This window comes from Merops nubicus, unplaced genomic scaffold (genome assembly GCF_000691845.1).
Source record: "Merops nubicus isolate BGI_N331 unplaced genomic scaffold, ASM69184v1 scaffold11496, whole genome shotgun sequence".
Taxonomy (NCBI): Eukaryota; Metazoa; Chordata; class Aves; order Coraciiformes; family Meropidae; genus Merops; species Merops nubicus.
The window spans coordinates 1-17,955 of record NW_008612968.1 but is presented as its reverse complement, the minus strand read 5'-3'; the positions used below and the strand labels follow the sequence as shown (position 1 = coordinate 17,955).

Here is a 17,955-nt window from a genome sequence, read left to right as displayed (position 1 = left end):
GAAGGCAGATACTAAAATCTTGACCTTCTCCATGGGTTTTAGCATTATCCTTTCCTTTAGAGCATTTCTGTTGGCTAGGCTGGTGGCACTTGCTCAGTGTCTCGGCGTTTGCAATTACCTCCCTGAGCATCCTTATTTGCTGACTAACTTAAAGCAATGGATGCAACCACTAGGACCAGGCACCTAGGAGCCAGATAGGCATCTGTTTTACATCTAAGTTCACCGCAAGGGAAAGGAAACAACACAAGCAAGTTACAAAAGGGTTTCAGGTAGGTATCAGTACTTCTGCCAGCTCTACTGTGTTATGGGAGTCTCTGATATAGACTCTATTGTCCAAATTTAACGGGATTTGGTTAATACTAGTTTGTAATACATGCTACTTTTTTCCTTTCTCTGATGTTAAAAAATACTATAACCACTGTATTTTGTTTTCCTGCACACTCACACTCTCTAGATTGTCCATTAGCTGTACGATCTCCTTTAAAGCCCCTCTCCAGTGTCACACTTTGTTCTTCCATGTTTGCAGAAATCACCAAGATTTTCTACAAAATCCTCACTACAGGAAGAATTTTTGCTACAGGAGAATTGCACCAAAATAACCACCAAAAACTCATGCCTTCAATCCTTGATATAAAGTGTTGGACGGCCCTTGCAAAGTCTTATACTATGAAATGAAACCACTAAATTCAGAATAGAAATTCATTTTAAAGTTGAAATATAACCGTGAGTGCTAAATACTCGCAGGAACATACAAGCATACGTGGGTATCCTGAAGCAGCCTGTACTCAAAGGCAACTGAATGTGCCCTGATATTTCTCAGTATTACTGTGCTGCTCTCCTCCTCCCTTGCTAAAGAAAAGCAGTCACCATGACACACAATAAGAACAGCTTCACTCTGCACAAGAAATGACGATGCATAACCAGCAGAAGTGATCAAGGCATGAAAAAATAATCATGAACAAAACAATTTACATCTTAAATGAGACTGACATAGGAGTACAGGCATAAGCCACTTTGCATATTTACATCCCACTAGAAATTATTAGGGACCCTGGGTTACTGTTCCATTTCAAATTAATTTTCTGCTTCTTAAACTGAAGCTTCCAGAAAGGAATTTTTGGAGGCTTGGGGTTTTGTTTTAAACCAACTTGTTTTCCCAGCTAAGATTTTCAGAGAGCACATACAGGGCAGGAGACTTGATGCAGAGCACACAGCACAAAGCCCGCCATGCAGTCATGCACCACAGAAGAGCTCAGTCATGCCAGACCACCAGGCCAAGGCTTTGCAGCATGCAGACGTGGGAGACATCAAGCTCAAGGCAGGGTTGATGCACAAGATTTCTAACCTCCTTCTCTCTTTCTGATCTTCTAGGTTCCTTCCTAGCCTTTCTCTTCTGGTTTCTCTTATCTTTTTCGTCCTTGATTTCCTTCACCGGGGCAACCTTCTCCTTGACTATTTCTGAGGTGTGTGCTGTGTGGATACTCATTGACCATTCAGAGATGGCATTGGGATCCCAGTAAGAGCTTTCAGTATTGGCAGGGAGGAGGAAGGAGTTAGCTCCCGGGGTGGCGTACTCTACAGAGCTGGACTCCACCGGCTGAAATTCATAATAATCCCACTCCAGGCCACTGGAGGTCATTCTTCAACTAATTCTTACAGCTCTTACTGTGTTTTAAAGAATGTATCTGTAGAACATGAAGTGAGTGTTTTAATCTCTCCACAACATTTAGCAACTTTTAAGTTTCTGTTTATCATGTGGCAGATGAAAGTTAGTCTTGCATTCGTTCATTAGCTAGAGAGTCAACTCCAAAAAAACTAGGTTTCTCTAGTAATTATTTGCAGAAAAATAAAATACAGGTAATCTTTTTACAACCTGGAGATTTTTTTGTGTTATAACAACAGTGCCACAGTCAACAATCAACTACATAATTTACTTTTCAATTAAGTATGATACTCCCCACTCCCAGGAATGATTCCGGCTCTGAACCTAAATCTGTACTCCTGAAAAACAGCAATGAAATGTATAAATGTTAATCAACAGTGGAAACTAAGGTGCCTTCATTGCCAAACAAGCACGTAGTAAGAAATGACTGAAGGCAAAATCAATAGATTGCAAGTAAAAGAGAATATGCACATATTCTGTGGTGCATAAATAAAGTATAAAAATGAATTATAGAAGGAGAAATCATAAATGGAGAACCTTCTTTGAAGATCTATGTAAAAGGAAAGAAATATTTTAGTTTATACCTTTCACGAGTAAAAATCTTCATTTGGAGTTTAGCCTTCCTCCTTCTCGGAGACAAATCCTAACACACCTTCTGAGACTCAGCAGCTCCTGAGGCTCTTCTCAATCCTAACCAAATTACTAGTACTAAATAGAGAGCTAAAGCAACATTTTAAAGAAACAGTATCTGTGAATCAAGCATGCATCTATTCTGTTCAGATTAGTCACCACATTTAGAAGCTGTATCCAGTTGTCATGAACAAAGCCCCCAAGAAGCTTGCAGGGCAAGTGAAATAGCTCTTCTGTGAGCTGAATGTTTCTACAGTGCAAGACTTTGCCAAACTGCAATAATGCTAAACACTAATTTACTGTTTTTCCATTATGGCTATCATGTTTACATACGAACAGCCTAGATTTTATTCCTAGAGGATTAAAAAGACCCAACAGACTTACTCAAAAAACAGTTTCCACAGAAACCAAATTTGATCAAATGAGTGGAAGCTCTTGCATTCTTAGAGCAGCAACTTGCTTTTCTCAGGAAAACTGACTGTACTTGTAAAGTACCTGCAATTTTGTCTTAAATATCTGATGAATCATTTTTGCTGGGAGAAGTCAAAAATCTTACTCAGGATACATCTGAATAAACTGATACTCCCATTAAACTTGCAAATCTGCTCTATTTCACAGATAGGCACAGAGAAAGAATAAAGGGCACAGGAAGCAAAGTTTCTTCCTAGAAAAACAAGTTTCCCAGTAGAAAGCTGGCTGCACCAGTACCCCAGTCCCAAGCTTTTCACACAGACTGCTCATGTCTCACAGGGAAGCAGCTATTCATGAAGAGAAGGAAACCAGTTTTCCAATTTCTACAGATATTTAAGGCTCTCTAGAGGCAAACAAATGCCTAAGGGGATTTTCAAAAGTCACCTAGACATTTCCAGTGTCCTTTTAATAATCATACAGGTGCATCTACTAGCACCTTCAGAGCCCTTCCTCAGACTTGTTCCAGCGTGTTATCAGAAGCTAGCAACAAATCTAAAGAAACTATGGTTATTCAACTGCTGTTGCACTGGTCATCCTACACCTTTGTTCATCAGAGTGAGGTAACTCAAACCACATTACTCGTCACTCCAATGTGCCTTAAAGCCTGGTCCAAGATTAGAACCATTCTCATGGGAAACTGAGAAATTTCAATAACTGACATATTTTACCAAATGAAAACAAACTACCACTTGCTAATATCAAAGCTGGTTTTGTTGTGCTGATGCCCCACCAGACCACAGCCTCACAGGTGTGACCACCCCCACATGGAGCGTGGCTGCCAACAGGATGATTTCCCCACGATGCTGCACAGCGCTCCGGGCAGCTGCTCAAAACTTTATATGCTGAGGCACTTGTCTACACAGAAAGCATCTCCCCCTTCAGACAAACACCACCATGCCTTGTGTCCCCTACCTGATGTCCTTCAGTGGGTTCCCAGAGAGTACAAACTGCTATTTCATTTCTAGACCAAGCAACTGACAACGCTCTCACTGCTATTCCTACACAACTGGCACAACCAGAGCTCCTGTAAAGCTCTGCAATTTGAGCAAGAGGACCAAGCTATTCACTGAAAACCACCACATTTTACATTGTCTCCCATGCAGTTTTGCATCTCCAAATTAGAGGTTGCATCTCCAAATTAGAAAATAGACAAATTTTGTTTTCATTTAATGCTACTTCAAAGAAGTGAAAGTCTACTGTTATTTGCAAATAACCTCCTCCCCTTCACCCCAAGCAAGAAGGCTGTGTCTACTTACATCATCTTGAATATCCAGGTCACAACCTGCCTTCAACAAAACCTGGACAACGTGGAGATGACCCTTGTGGGCAGCAAGATGCAGAGGGGTCCGGCCATGCTATGAATTAGAAGAAAACAATAATACCTTGAGATTATTTTTAATGCACGGTAGTAGACCAGAATTTTATCTGCTTTTCCTCATTCTTCTATTCATGGCTCACTCTCTGAAACCTGCAATAGCTGGTACACTGACATACCTCAGTGTACCAACAGCTTTACCTTAGTTTTGTGTATTATGCTGAAAACACCTCCTTCCCCTTCTGCAACATTTCAATTTATCCCAATGATACTCTGCAAAAGGCATCTTTTATTCATGTGAGGATAACTTCCTTACAAATTTGGATCCGGCTTTGTGTCCAGGCCTAAAGAGAACTCATGACCCTTTTGTTTCTGTCCCTCTGGAGTGCAGAATTGTCAACTGCTTTCAACTTTGTTCTGCACAACAAAGTTGCAATACCAGGCTAAGTCATAGCCTGAAATGGGCACCATCTTTGCAATAGAAATAAGAATTACTGGACTATTGTTTATGATGGATGCTCCCCTTAAAAAGGACTGGAAGAGCTGTAGTCACTCCAAGTGACTTCACATGTACAACAACCAGCCTCATTTTGACAAAGACCTGTCAGGTTTTTTTTTAAACAATGCTTACTTTTAACATTACCAAGCGCTAGCCCACATGAAAGTAAGCGTATAAAACGGTAATGAAAAATTCAATCTAGGATGGTTCCGTAATAAACAGGACAGAAAAGCTTTAACTAGTGAGATGGATACATGATGTACAGTTTCGTGAGAAAAAAAATAATTAAAATTTGACCATAAAATCAATTTAAAAAAAGAAAAGAATCTCCCCAACAAATGGGTTCAGAAAAACTAAGTGAAATGACAAGAGGAAAACTAATAAACAATAGCTACTTGTAAGTGAATCCCACTTGATCTTCTTTAGACAGAATTTAAAATAAAACATTTCAGGAAAAGTGGACAGGCTGCTTCTCCTAAAAGAGGCATAAGAATCAATCTGAGAAGAGACTCAAAGAGGAAAGAGACTGTAAGAGGAAGCTGGGACAACACAGGAGAGCTATAAGTGATTCCCTAAATATTTAGCCCATACAACCTGAAAAAGAAAACTCAAGGGAGAATCAGGAATTAATGCTTGCTCTAGGAATTGTGTGTGTATAAATATATATACAAATAGATATAAAATCACCACAGATCAACATGAGAAGTGAGTGAAACACCTTAAGAACTGTTAAACAGCAACACTAAAACTGTTGCAAATTTTATTTCATTACTATTAATAGGATTCCAGCCATTGCTAAAATCACAGAGTATCTTCACGAATAATGCTCTTTTACTCCACTTGGCATTTTATGAAACAAAGAAGAGCTACACTACTCTTCATCTGCATCTATTAAGTGTCTATTTCTTCACTGTCACTGCCATTGTCTATTTTCCCACCCAACGATCTACCCTGTAAAGGGAGATAATGCATCACCTACATAAGGATCAAAGACCTCAAGAGCTGTCTGACTCCTGTGGCCTGAAGTAAGCAGAAGACAACCATCAGCTCTCTGAAGTTTTAAGCAGCTTCTCCAGCAGGAAAGCTACTTCAAGTAAATAAAAACCAAGCTCAAGACAGGATTGTTTTCACACAGCAAATCCCATACTCCTATATCTGGCAAAAAGGAACACCAATGTTGAAATCCACAGAACAGTGAGGGAAAAATGTTCATGCCATTAGTAGCTAGTTGTGCCATGCTTCGAAAATATTAAACATTGATTAACTGTCCTACATTATGGATCTGAAGGGCCAGACCTAACAGAAAAGTCCTCACCCACTCTGACACGTGGGTATTTCAAACGTTGTCTCCCATTAGTGGCAGCAGCTTGTCCCAAGGGGGAAACATCCATTCCCAGCACACTGGAGGTGTGGGAAGGGCTCACTTTCGGCTGTCACCACCACTCCTGGGAGCCATCCAGCCCCTGGCTGGGCACCTCTTGCTCCACCTGCCCACAGGCCCCTCAACGCCTGCCCCTATGGTGAAGGGCACTGAGCTGTACCGAACACACTTCCTTCTCCATCAGCCTGGAGGAGAGCCACGGTTATATCACTGTTCCAGGTAACTCAATAGTAGGAGGCTTAAAAGATACAGGGGAGGGAGGGAAGAGAAAAAAAAAAAAAAAAATGGCAAGATGAAGCCAAATTGAGAAATCATTCCCAGCTTTGAACAATATGTTTGGATTGCATATATGTGCTCCAGCACGTCAGGTTTATGGGTTCTGACTTTCTACATTACTTAATGACAATAAGTAAATCACCTAATCCGGACATCTCACTTCCCAGCAGGTTACTAATATATCATGAAAACAATTTATTGCAATTTGTGCATGGAGCAGAAAAATCCCAAACAAACTCAAGATGAAGCCAGCTCATGTACTTTAAAAGGAAAACAGCATCAACTACTTGAACGTATGCCAGCAGGGAAACTCTCTGATAAGATCACCATCTCTAACCACAGAAAAAATGCTGAGGTGCGGCCAAAAGTACTGTGTTAAAAGTAAACAATAAAAGCAGATTTGAGTTTATTTCAGTATGAGGGACATGTTTTCCTCACCCAACACACCTTCCTAGGCAACTGCCACACACAAAAAAAGTGAGCCACTGGCAGGGCACAAGCACAAGGAAAGGCTGCAAAACCGCCAAAGATGCAGATCACACAACCTTCACCTGCCCAGTCAGGGCCTTAAGGCACATTAAAATAAAGCTGCCCCAGGGAACAGACTTGTGTGTCAGCACAAGACCAATGTGTCTCCTGTTCTTGATAGCTTGCCAGCCTCTCTGTTCTCATGGCCAGCCATAGGAGGTAGGTGCTGGAGGAGGAGACAGCTGCGAGCAAGGGTTGCCTGGCTGCTCCCGTCACCCAGCAAACAGAGACATTCACATCAACTCCATTTCCCCTAGCGTCATCATTACACACTCAAAGACTTCAGCCAGGTCCCCAAAACTAGGATTTTTGTTTAAAAATAAAATTAAAAATAAAAGTTATTGAAATGGAAGACTAGAGGATTATTTTTATTCCAGATGGTTTGTACATTTCAAGATTCTCTGTCCAAAACCATAGGCACCCCACTTCCTGAAGACCCCCTAGAGAAAGACCTTCAGAGACCAGACTACTGCATGCATGCAGTCCTTGAGTTCTTCCCACTAAAAGAACTAAAAGTTCTTTACACTATAAATGAAAACTGGCCCTACTTTAGGATGTGAGGGTGGGAAGGAGGACCAGTTCCAGCACATCACACTGATGAGAGGCTCAAGCTTTTGGAAGAGCACTGATCATCTGAAGATTAATCACAATCCTGCAAGAACTGGCAATGCCAGATTTTCTTCCTCTTTCCAGTAACCTCAAAATATGAGCAGAAATGGGCGGTACAGCTGGACAGTGTTCCAGCACAGGCAACACAAACACTGGAAAAACACCCCCACCCACCTCCCCACACAAACATATACATACATATACAGGTAGCTATTTACACACGCATGGACGCACCTATCCAGAACAAATTCTGAGGGAGAGGCAAGGTGATCTTATGCTGTGATGACAAACTTGGAGCACAGCAAGCTTTGGAGAGAAATGTTCAATGGGCCCATGCTACAGTGTGAAGCCCCAGCAGCAACAGTCAGAGCTGTGCTTGTCTTCATGTCTGTAAGTCAAACTAACAGCCCACAAAGTTCCCTCACAGCAATGAATTCTACCCAAAGTATTTAGGGGGAAGATATATAAAGGTAAACAGGCAAATTTCCTTCCACATGACCCCTCCACAAAGACATTTTGCACTCACCACTGCAGCACCAAAGCAGGGGCTTATCTGAATACAGATGGTTGCTAATGGGAAAGGAAACATACACAAACAAGAGTGTCCCCTAGATGCTCATTGTAAGGAGACAACAGCAAACCCAGTGACTGCTTAACAGGCAGATTACTGACTTAAATCCTTGTGAGCATTTCCAAACATGAACTGCAATGGTTTGCGGGTTATTACAGAAATACAAATGAGGAACTGGGATTAATGAACCAATAAAGCAGTCATTCAGACAAAAAATACGCAATTTGGACTTCTATTCAGATGTAAATAATTGCTCCAGCAGGCAACAAATCATACAAATCTTCCCATGTCACGGGCTTATTGACAAAATAAATGGGACCTGTTGCACCGAGGCTGCAACTTCCAACCACGGCAACACGCTGCTCTGCGATGGGACGCAGCAGCTCACGGCCAAGCACAGCAAACAGACGCATGAATTTCAGCAGCAAAATGCAAGGGGAGGGGTCTTGTTTGCATTTAATCTGTATTCTAACTTCCAGACATTGACAGGCAGCTGTTGATACATATCATTTAGAAGCAGAGTTTTCTTACAGCAGCTGCCAATGTATGCACTCTGCAACCAAATCTATAAAGGGGGGACCTCAGAATCACAGGCCACATCTTTCCTTCTATTTATATATTTGTAGGTAATTTTACAGAAGCACGTTTGGTTCTCCAACTCACCCTGCTCTTGTGCTGCACAAGGACTGTTATTTATTCATCCATTCTGCACTTACACAAAACCAGGCCTATCTGTGTTCTGTTGGAAAGCTTGAAAATCAAACCCAGGTCTTGCCACGTTGTTCCCAGCGATGATTTGTTAGACCGTTCTCCATGAATAACCTGCTCGCTCAAGTCAGCAGAAAGTTTCTCATTGACCTCAATAGGCATTTGGCAAGTCTCTAAATGTTTGCTATTCCCCTTTCATTTATTATTTATTGTTTAAAACAGACACAAGTAGTTTTTCAAATGGAAGAAGCATAAAAATGCAAATGCACCAAAATATTTATATTTTTTGCTCTTCTTTGCTTAAAAAGGAAGAAAAAAGGTATTGTTTTAGAGAACTCAGTATGCTCTAAAATTGAAATCCTGATGACAAGACTATGAGTGCCACAGCATTATGAAAAGGTTGCCATATGGCAGGTTCTTAACATGACTACTTCCAAAATCAAACAAACAGAATTATTGAATCAAAACAGAACAGAAGCACTACCTTTTGCATTTCTATGGGTTTTTTCTTCCAAGTGATCATCCCTTCTCCACAGAATCCAATTTTATATCTATGATCTTAATGCTTCACTCTGCAGAAAAGCTATATTCTGCTCCCCTTTTAAAAAATAGCCACAAAACCCCTGGCACTACACAAGATACATTAAAAACTGCCAGTACTACCTTTATGATTTACTCTGGCAATGTTTTTCAAGTTTAATAGAGAGACAGCACACTCCTCTGTGTGTGACTGCTAATGCACAGCCTGTTCTGGCCCCATTAATTTCCTCTGCTGAATTGCTGCACCCCGTGCTGCAATGCCCCATTGAAACCCAACACGAAGCAACACTTTGTTTTGCTGTCCTGCAGAGCTTCGGACCTGGAAATTTCATCTCCAAGCATGGAACAACCCCACCTTAAGGGCTGCTGTTCCCCCTAAGTGCCTTGTTTCAGCCAGGTATCCTTGGGATACACCAGAGTTTGATGCCTGGGAGGTGAAATCCCTCTTCCCTCCATCCTTCAGGCACGGTTCTGGGGACAAGACTGAGAGAAGAGCCAACATGAACTAAGATGTCACCACCACCACTCCTCCTGTGCCACTTACAGTAGTCCACAGCCCTCTCCCTAACCTATCTTAATTCACAAAATGAGAACAAAAATAACACAGGAAAAGGAAACAACATCCTGGGAGGACAGGAAGGCAGAGCAGCTCAGCAAAAAGCCCAGCACTTTCATGTAGAAGATGCAGCTGTCAATAACTTAATTGAAACAAAGTTCTACTACAAAAGGACTGAAAGAATGAACTAGCTTTCTTGCTTGGAAGAAAAGACTCAGTTACACCAGGCTCTTAGTTTTCCAGCTTTTGCAGCATGTTCACCAAAATACTTCATAAAGGCACCTGATTATTGGATCAGCCAATATGTACCTGTTGTTCAGGGTATTGTTTGCCCTTTTCATGAAGAAAAGAGCTCTAAATTTCACACCTCTAAATAACTTCAGACAAAAAGGCATAAAAACTTGAAATGATCTCTTTGCCCTGCCAGGCAGAGTAGCAAGGGAGAACCCTGGTCAAGAAGGAGTCCTTTGAGGAGAGCAGAGCCATGAAGCCTCTGCTGACCACCAGACCATCTCTTGGCCATGACCCCATGTGGTTGGTGGCAGAGGTCTCAGCAGCAGAGTGAGTGCTCGATGCATGTGCAGCGTGCCACCAGCCCTCTCCCACTCTGGGCTCCCTGAGGTTGGATGCTCAACAGCCGCATGACCTGGTGTTCAACAGTTCTTCTTTACATATTTTAAAAGGCCTCAAATCTTGAATGAGCCCCAGTTTCCCTCACTGGAGTCAGGAGAGGTGCACACTTCCACATCGACTTCCCCTGCACAGATGCCTTGCTAGTAATGCTGTCAAAATGAAACCAGAGCCTCCCTGAGGGAAACGCTGAAGTGAGCACCTGGACACGCAGCTTCTCCATTGAAGTTTGTTTCTTTCATATTCTTCTTCTGAAATCATCTGCACAGGGGTGGCAAAAATGAAATACTGTGTTGCAGCTGAATTGTTGTTTACTGAAGCAGCAATTAACCACATCATATGAACTTCCACACATATGATAAAAATAGAACTGGATGAGTTTGCCAGCTATCCAGTATTTAGTAGTACTTGGTTTGTTATAGAAAATACCCTTAATTTTTCTTAAGCTATGCTCAATTAATCCTGTTTGAATAAAGAACTCTCTGGCATTTAGCTGTAGGATCCTGGTCACTTCAAGCTGTGGCTCTGCATGTTTTTTTCCACAAGAACTGGTCTGCGCTTACAGATGTGTATCAGAAATACTTCTAAAGCGTCAAGTAACATGGGAACTTTTTCTCTCCCTCCAAAGAGCTTTGCCTCTGCATGCTTTCTTCCAGTTGAACTCTGATAGAATTCCGCAGGAATTTTGACTGACAAGTAAACCCCTCTCCCCCCCCCTTTTTTTTTTTATTTTGACACCAATTCCTAGAACTTAAAAGTAATTTGACGGAACAAAATGAAAACTATTAATAAAATCAGAAGACATATAGGTAAAAGAGAACTAAGGCATGCGCATGAATACATGTATTTTTATCCTTCACTTTGCAACAAGTTTTACTAGGGAGGGGAGAGGGCTCTGAGTTTCAATTTAACTGAAAGCTTGATCAATAGTTCTCTGTTACAACAAGCATGCCGTCTAATTTCCATCCTAAAATTAACAACCCCTGTCCTGAAAGCAAATCTTATTTTGTGCCTGTTCTCCTTATTGAAAGACTGCACAAGAACCTGTCTCTCTGATGGCTAAAAAATCCCTTCAGATTTCCAGTTTAAGTATACTTGAGGCTAATTTATACATGCTTGCTTCTATGACAACCTTGTCCTTGACTTTAAATGGCTATTTCTCCTTCCATCCTTTGTGTGCCACCAGACTAGCAAGCCAAGCTCTTCCAGGGTTTGTTTATACAGCCTTTCATAGGCAAATAGGCACATGCTCTCCCTGTGCAGCTAGCTGGCTGGGTGAGAGCCAGATGCAAACTGGATGTTGTATAGACATGGATAGGACGTTAAGGAGCCTGAGCTGCTGGGCTTTGATGAGGGCAGCAGCTTGGACTCACGCCTCTTGGTTTGCACTGAGCTCAGCTCTATCAGGCTCACAGCATGGGAGGAGTGTGTGTGCGTGCCTCCAAAATGCCCTGTGCACGGAGGCTCTGTCGCTCCCCTGAGAGCCTCTCCACTCGGCAGCCTTGCTGATCTGACTACATCTCTTCTGAGCAGGGCTTGTCACTGGGGTACCCAAGTACCTCAGCTGCACTGTCTGCTGATGTGTCAGGATGCATCCAGAATGACAAGAGGAACAGCCTTCATCATCCATGGGGATGACCCACAACCTCCAGGAAAGAACAGCTACAATCCTGTAGTACCAGGCTGGCTACACGGATGGCCTTGGAGCTCACCAGTGACCACAGCTTTCCAACAGAAACACCAACAGTCTGCACCGGGGCACGGTATTGTCACCAAAAGAGCTTTGCTTTGATGTTCCCCGCAAGAGCTGATCAACAAAGCACATGTGAGAAGCAGGAAGCCATCTATACTGTATAGGAAAGAAAAACTTTCAACTCTGGCAAACCTGATTTTAAATTAACCTGATTTTGTGTTTCAAAGTAAGTTCTACACCATTTGCTTCTTATTGTAATTAACAGAAGGCATTGACAATGGCATAATAAACAACCTTAGTGATGAGAAAGTCTCAATTTTGCATATGAATTGTGGATTATGGCAACTACTTCTGTGAAACGGTTACATCAGTGGCATGATTATTCTGGCAACCATTACAAAGGACACCATGATTTATGTTCAGACAGTGTGGAAACTGGATTTGAAGCTACATTAATAGTATCCTTTCAATCATTTGTGTATTTTCAGGTAGGTCCCTCAGCAGTGTCAAAGCTCATGATCTTAAAGAAAAAACAAAACCAATCACAAAACCCCAAGTTACCATTCAGACATCTGTAAGTCAGTATTCCCTGATCTATTATTGACTATCTTTAATAGCTGTTCAACAGCTACAGAGCTGCTTGGGCAACAGAGTCAAATAAGCATCTTTACAGGACCTTTTATATTACATCTGTGCTTCACATCTACCAACAAGAGGCCACTTAGTTTTGGCAAACAAAATTTACAAACACCTGCTGTCCTGGGATCACTCCAGCTTTCAAAATAAATACTACATACAATTCAAACACTGCAAAGGGCCTTAAAGCAACTGTCACTGACAGATAAAAAGAGGGAAAAACAGATTACTTATCAAATGTACTCACATGTGCTTTTATCTGTAAGCATTAGCTCCCACATATACATAATGTTAAAAAACCAATATGGAAATACAAATAAAACTAGATACGATGAAGAATAGTAATTCATCAAAACAGGACATCCCAGATTTTATGTTACAGCTGTAAAGATCTAACTTAACTAATTCTTTTTAAGGGTTTTTGCTGATCAAACCATCTCTGCAGCAGCCAGTTCTATCTTATCTTTTAGATACTAATATTATTTATGACATGCTGAGAGTTTGAAATAGGGGAATATCAGTTTAAACTCTTAATATCTAAGCAGAAATCCTTCGATGCTGACCTTATCTCAAAGGTACAGGGAATACAGCCTGCAAATCCCAAGTTTGGAACTGACCGAACTACACAGCAGGAATCAATGAAGATGTCAGCTTCCTTCAGGCGAGGAAGCTGTACCAAGGGGACTTCAGTGGCAAGGAACGCTTTCTGCCTACCTTCACCCTACCACAACAGGTGCTCTCCCGCATCCCCTCCCAGAAAGATGGGCCCTCTGAGCTGACCTCCCTCAACAGTGATGAATCGCTCCATTCATCAGTTCACACAGTGTTCAGAAGTCAATGCATGCTTTGAAAAATGTCACTGCCCCTCTGCCGACACACCGCGTTTCCAAGGACTCCCCTGCGTCCTCTGGGAAGCGCCTGAGCACAAGACATGCACTGTAATGTAAATTCACATGAGCTATGAAGTAAAAACTTTAGAGAAACCTAAACACTAACCTCCGTTGCATTCAGACTGGTAAAGCTACGAGGCCATGGGAGTTACGTTAGCTCCCGGGGATTTGGGGAAGCGTTTTTCCCTTGTTACCTTGGTAACGGCTACCTTGGCACCCCTGTTGATAAGCTGCACCACATTCTCCACTTGGCCTTTGTAGGCGGCTACGAGCAGGCGTTCTGAAAGCACGGCGACCACATCCTGCTGGCTCATGAATTAGGAGAGAAAGGTTTTCAGCTTCCTCCGGTCCAAAAACAAAGGCTTGGCATCGGTTCAAGCGGCGTGCATGCAGGTGAGGAAGGACCCCAGCTCCCTGGGCGGTGACGTTACTGCTATGCCATCCTCTGGACCTGTGGATCAGAAAACAACACGGCCGTCAGCAAGGCTTGGGAGACGGAAGCGCCGCAGCGGCTCCTCCCCGAGCGTTCGTCTCCCCTGCGCTTGGGAGGGGGCCACAAAAAGCCCTCAGAGCCTCCCAAAGACAGTGTGCTCCTGCTGCAAGGCAGAGGGATGTCCGCAGCAGCACATTTTCAAAGTGCCCTCACTCCCCTGGTTTGGGACAAAAATTCTTAAACTTTCTGGAAGCTTAGCTCTCTTTTGGCCTAACCTGTATTTGTGTGGCCCCTTTTTCTTCTCTCCTTGCCCCCAGGTTTCTCAGACTTTAATTAGCCCAGGACGGGTTAACTACCGACACTGCTAAGAGTAGCTCAGACGATGTTGGCAAAGGGGACAAGAACAGGTTACACTTACTGGCTGCTGATACAAATACACAAATCTCTGCCCTGGGAGGCCTGAGTACAGCCAGCAATTAAAGGAAGCTGGCTGTTCCCTCACAAGTACAAAATGCTTCACAGCCTCCCCTGAACCATTCCAAGGACACCTTGGGCGGGTGTTCACAACCAGCAGCTGGGAAACACTCATCTTTGTTGTCAGTGTGAAATGATGTTCCCTCCGTGGTGGTGACATCATGGCCCACTGACCCCAGAAACAATTCAGATTTAGCACTTGTCATGCAAACTTGTGAGCATGTTCTTCCTGGGCTCCACTGACCTGTCCAAATGAGCCATTGGAGCTGAAAAGCAATTTCTGACATAATTCCAGAAAATGTATCTGTAGATCACTTTGAGCTGTAGGACCCAGAACTCGCCTGGTGTGGGATGATTTCAGCTTTACCTGTGCTTTTCACACTTTGATATTTAATTTTTTTCAGTACAGGAAAAACACCAGATAGCTACTGTGTCTACAGATGATTTATCTTTCTCGCTCTTGAAATATCACTGCACTGCTTCATATCCCCTACCAGTACTGTAGGCTTTGCATAGCCTAAGGGTAATTGGTACAGGGACTAGATGATCTTGGAGACTGATAATGAAATAAAATGTCTTTCATTCTTATGTTATCCCTTTTAATCCACCTCAGAACAGCAATAACTAAAAGCTATTACTACTTAATGGCTTTGCTGCCCCCTTAAATTGATGTGTTTGTCTCAGTTGAGCTGCTAGTACAAAACACTCCCCATCATAATCCAACCACTCAAAGCACTGGCATTTTTGCTAACAGCTTCAGCAGGGAGACCACCACCAGAACAGCAGGAAGATAGAATTTCCATCCTCGTACCAGGAAGACGCTCCCAGCAACACAGAGAAAATGCATGGATAGTTACGGCACATGAACTCCTCATCTTCTAAATACTGGGGGTGAGACCTTCTAATGAATATCACTCCAATGTTACCTGATTGTATCCAGCTTCACAACAAAAAAGTGCTGTAGCCCTGTGTAACTGACTGGTAAGGTACTGTGATCCTCTGTGTCACCAAAGTGATATCCAAATCCCTGGACCCTTCAGGATCACTAAACATTTTTGATCACTTATATTAAAACCATTTTGGTTAATTTGTAGCAGTAGATGATACTGGCAAAATTTAATTATCGCCCCTAGAGTCATTGATATTAATGAATTTTAAAATGCTTTGTGAGCATTAATACTTGTAACACCCTTTGAGGTGAATAGTATGCTCTGGAACATTACACATATTTTAGAAAAAGGCCCTTGAAAGCACAGGAAAGTTACCGGTCTCTCCAAGCTTAATAGAAAAGTTATGTCAAAGCCAGGAAGTTACTCCAGATAATTGACTGTTGATTTCTAAGTATAAGCATTAGGTAACACTGTTTCCAGGTAAAAGACTCAGGTTAGCTTTTCCTCACCTTCCTCTTGCTTTCTAAGTGAAAACATTTTTGGAGCAACATGGAAATAGCTGCACATTTATTCAGAGAAACAAGACAAAAATCTTCTGTGCCTCAAAGGCAATGCAACAAGGGACAAGAGAGAAGCAGTGCTGTACCCTGTGCTGCTGGATGGTCTCACCCACACCCTCAATGTGACAAACACAGTTTGGACACGCTGGTAATACAAAAGAGATGGAAGACAGAAGAAAAAGCCCTTGTGTCCTTCAACAGCACTGTACACATCATACCGTGCTTTTCAGGCACTGTGATGTGCACAATATAGTACAAATTATGTTAAAAACCAAGAAGTACAGGTGGTCAACACTTAAGTGATTCAAGCTGTGAAAAGCAACACAAGTTTCACCCTCACCTCCCTCAGCATTTGCTTTCCAGCAACTCACACTACCAAAGCAAGCTGAACCCCCCTCGAGCACAGTCCCCCTGCTCCCAACACATCCTGACCCTCCCATCACATCCCAAAGCAGCACCTCCATGGCCCAGAAGCACTTCCCACTCCTTCCCTCTGCGACCAGCACGCAGTGCAGGGCAAACCTTACAGCAGGGACCTTTCTCTGTGAGCTTTTCAGGCAGCATGTTCGTTTGTTTCTGTGCCAGCCCTTGCCTGTGCAGTGGTGCTATCCAGATGAACCATACCATCACTTGTTTTTTCCCATCCTTACACCTGAGCTGGCTGCCCATAGTTTGGAGTCATGAACAATACACTGGCAACCCTGTGTATTTGTGTTTGTGGTCAGACCCTGCTTGGTTTTCTTACCCTTTAAATACAAAAGAAAGCAGTTAACATCACTGACACCAAGATGTTTTCATATTCCCTGCAAAAAGCTCAATGCAAACATTCTCCTGACACCGAAGAAATTCACAGAATCTGTGAATGCTCATTACATCTTAGCTGCACCACTAGTAACATACACCAATACTTCAAAGGACTCACGACAGTGCAAAGTTTAGTGCTGCCAGGGAAAAGTCAGGTGAAAGGGTATGTACCGACACAAGGTACATGCTGGAAATCATACTCCCTAGTCTGATTTTTCTCCCTCTCACAGCCTTCCCATTACTGCAGAACATTCTGCCCCGAGATCATGAGCCTCCTCAGCCTGCCGTGCCCTGCCACGCTGGAGTGATGGTCTCTGATAACACTGCTGCTATCAGTAGGTTTTCCTTCTTGCCTTTTCCACTGCACGGACCACGTGTAAAAGCACAGCAAGAAGTTGATTCAGCTATTGGTCTTATACAGATGTCTCCCACGTTGTCCAAGTCCCCAGCAGTCATGGGTCCCTGTTCCCAGAGGGCAGTCACGTCACAAGCCTGGCTCCTGCTCTGGGCTGTTTTGCAGACAGGCGCTGGCACAATAGGTCACATTCCCCAGCGCTGGCTGCTTTACATCTCCTCAGCTGGGATTATTTACAACTCAGAAAAGCGTGTCAGATTAGCCTAGGAAGCCCAGACAACCGAAAGACCAACTTTCCTTTTCTCCTGAGCTGGCAGGAAAAGGCAGTGGGCGACCAGTGGGAGGGGGAACAACCTTCTCATCCCCCTCCCAACAGACCCTTCCCCAGTTCAGCAGCTTGATGGGCAGTGGCATCACTCCCCGACAGCTTTAACTCTGTACCTGCCTCAGACACGCAGAGAATCTTTCCCTGAACACACCTGCACCCGCAGCAGGAGAAGGAAGGTACTAGATGCTCAAAGACTACAATTAAAAGCTCGACTGCCCCTTTCACACCCAGATGGTGCAAAATTAACCCGGTAACATAATTACAGGCGCTGCAGCACATCCCCACTGCGAGCACCTGCTGCCCAGAATTCAATCCCTCATTATCACTCCCCAAATCCGGGAGCTCGGGGGAAGCACAGAGCACGGGAATATTCAGATCTTCTGCCTTCAAAACAAAAAAAAGGGGGCGTGCTTTAAAGTATTTTTAAATAAGAAACAGTCGTCTCTGTGTTTCATTGTTTAAGATTAGACTACTTACCTGAGGCAGGCTGGGAAAGCAACACCTACTTCCCAAGC

General features: G+C 43.0%; 1 protein-coding gene across 4 annotated transcripts in view; it reads right to left on the bottom strand.

Moving 5' to 3' along the window:
• Positions 1 to 13,910, bottom strand: part of ANKRD6 (ankyrin repeat domain 6) — a 33,345-nt gene extending 19,435 nt beyond the window's left edge. For all 4 annotated transcript variants that reach the window (XM_008941726.1, XM_008941727.1, XM_008941728.1 and 1 more), the window contains exons 1-2: positions 13,791 to 13,910; positions 4,021 to 4,119 (exon numbers count right to left, since the gene is read on the bottom strand). In XM_008941726.1, coding sequence (XP_008939974.1) covers positions 4,021 to 4,119; positions 13,791 to 13,910 — 219 coding nt within the window. The remainder of the gene's footprint in view (positions 1 to 4,020; positions 4,120 to 13,790) is intronic.
• Between the last annotated feature and the right edge of the window lie 4,045 nt (positions 13,911 to 17,955).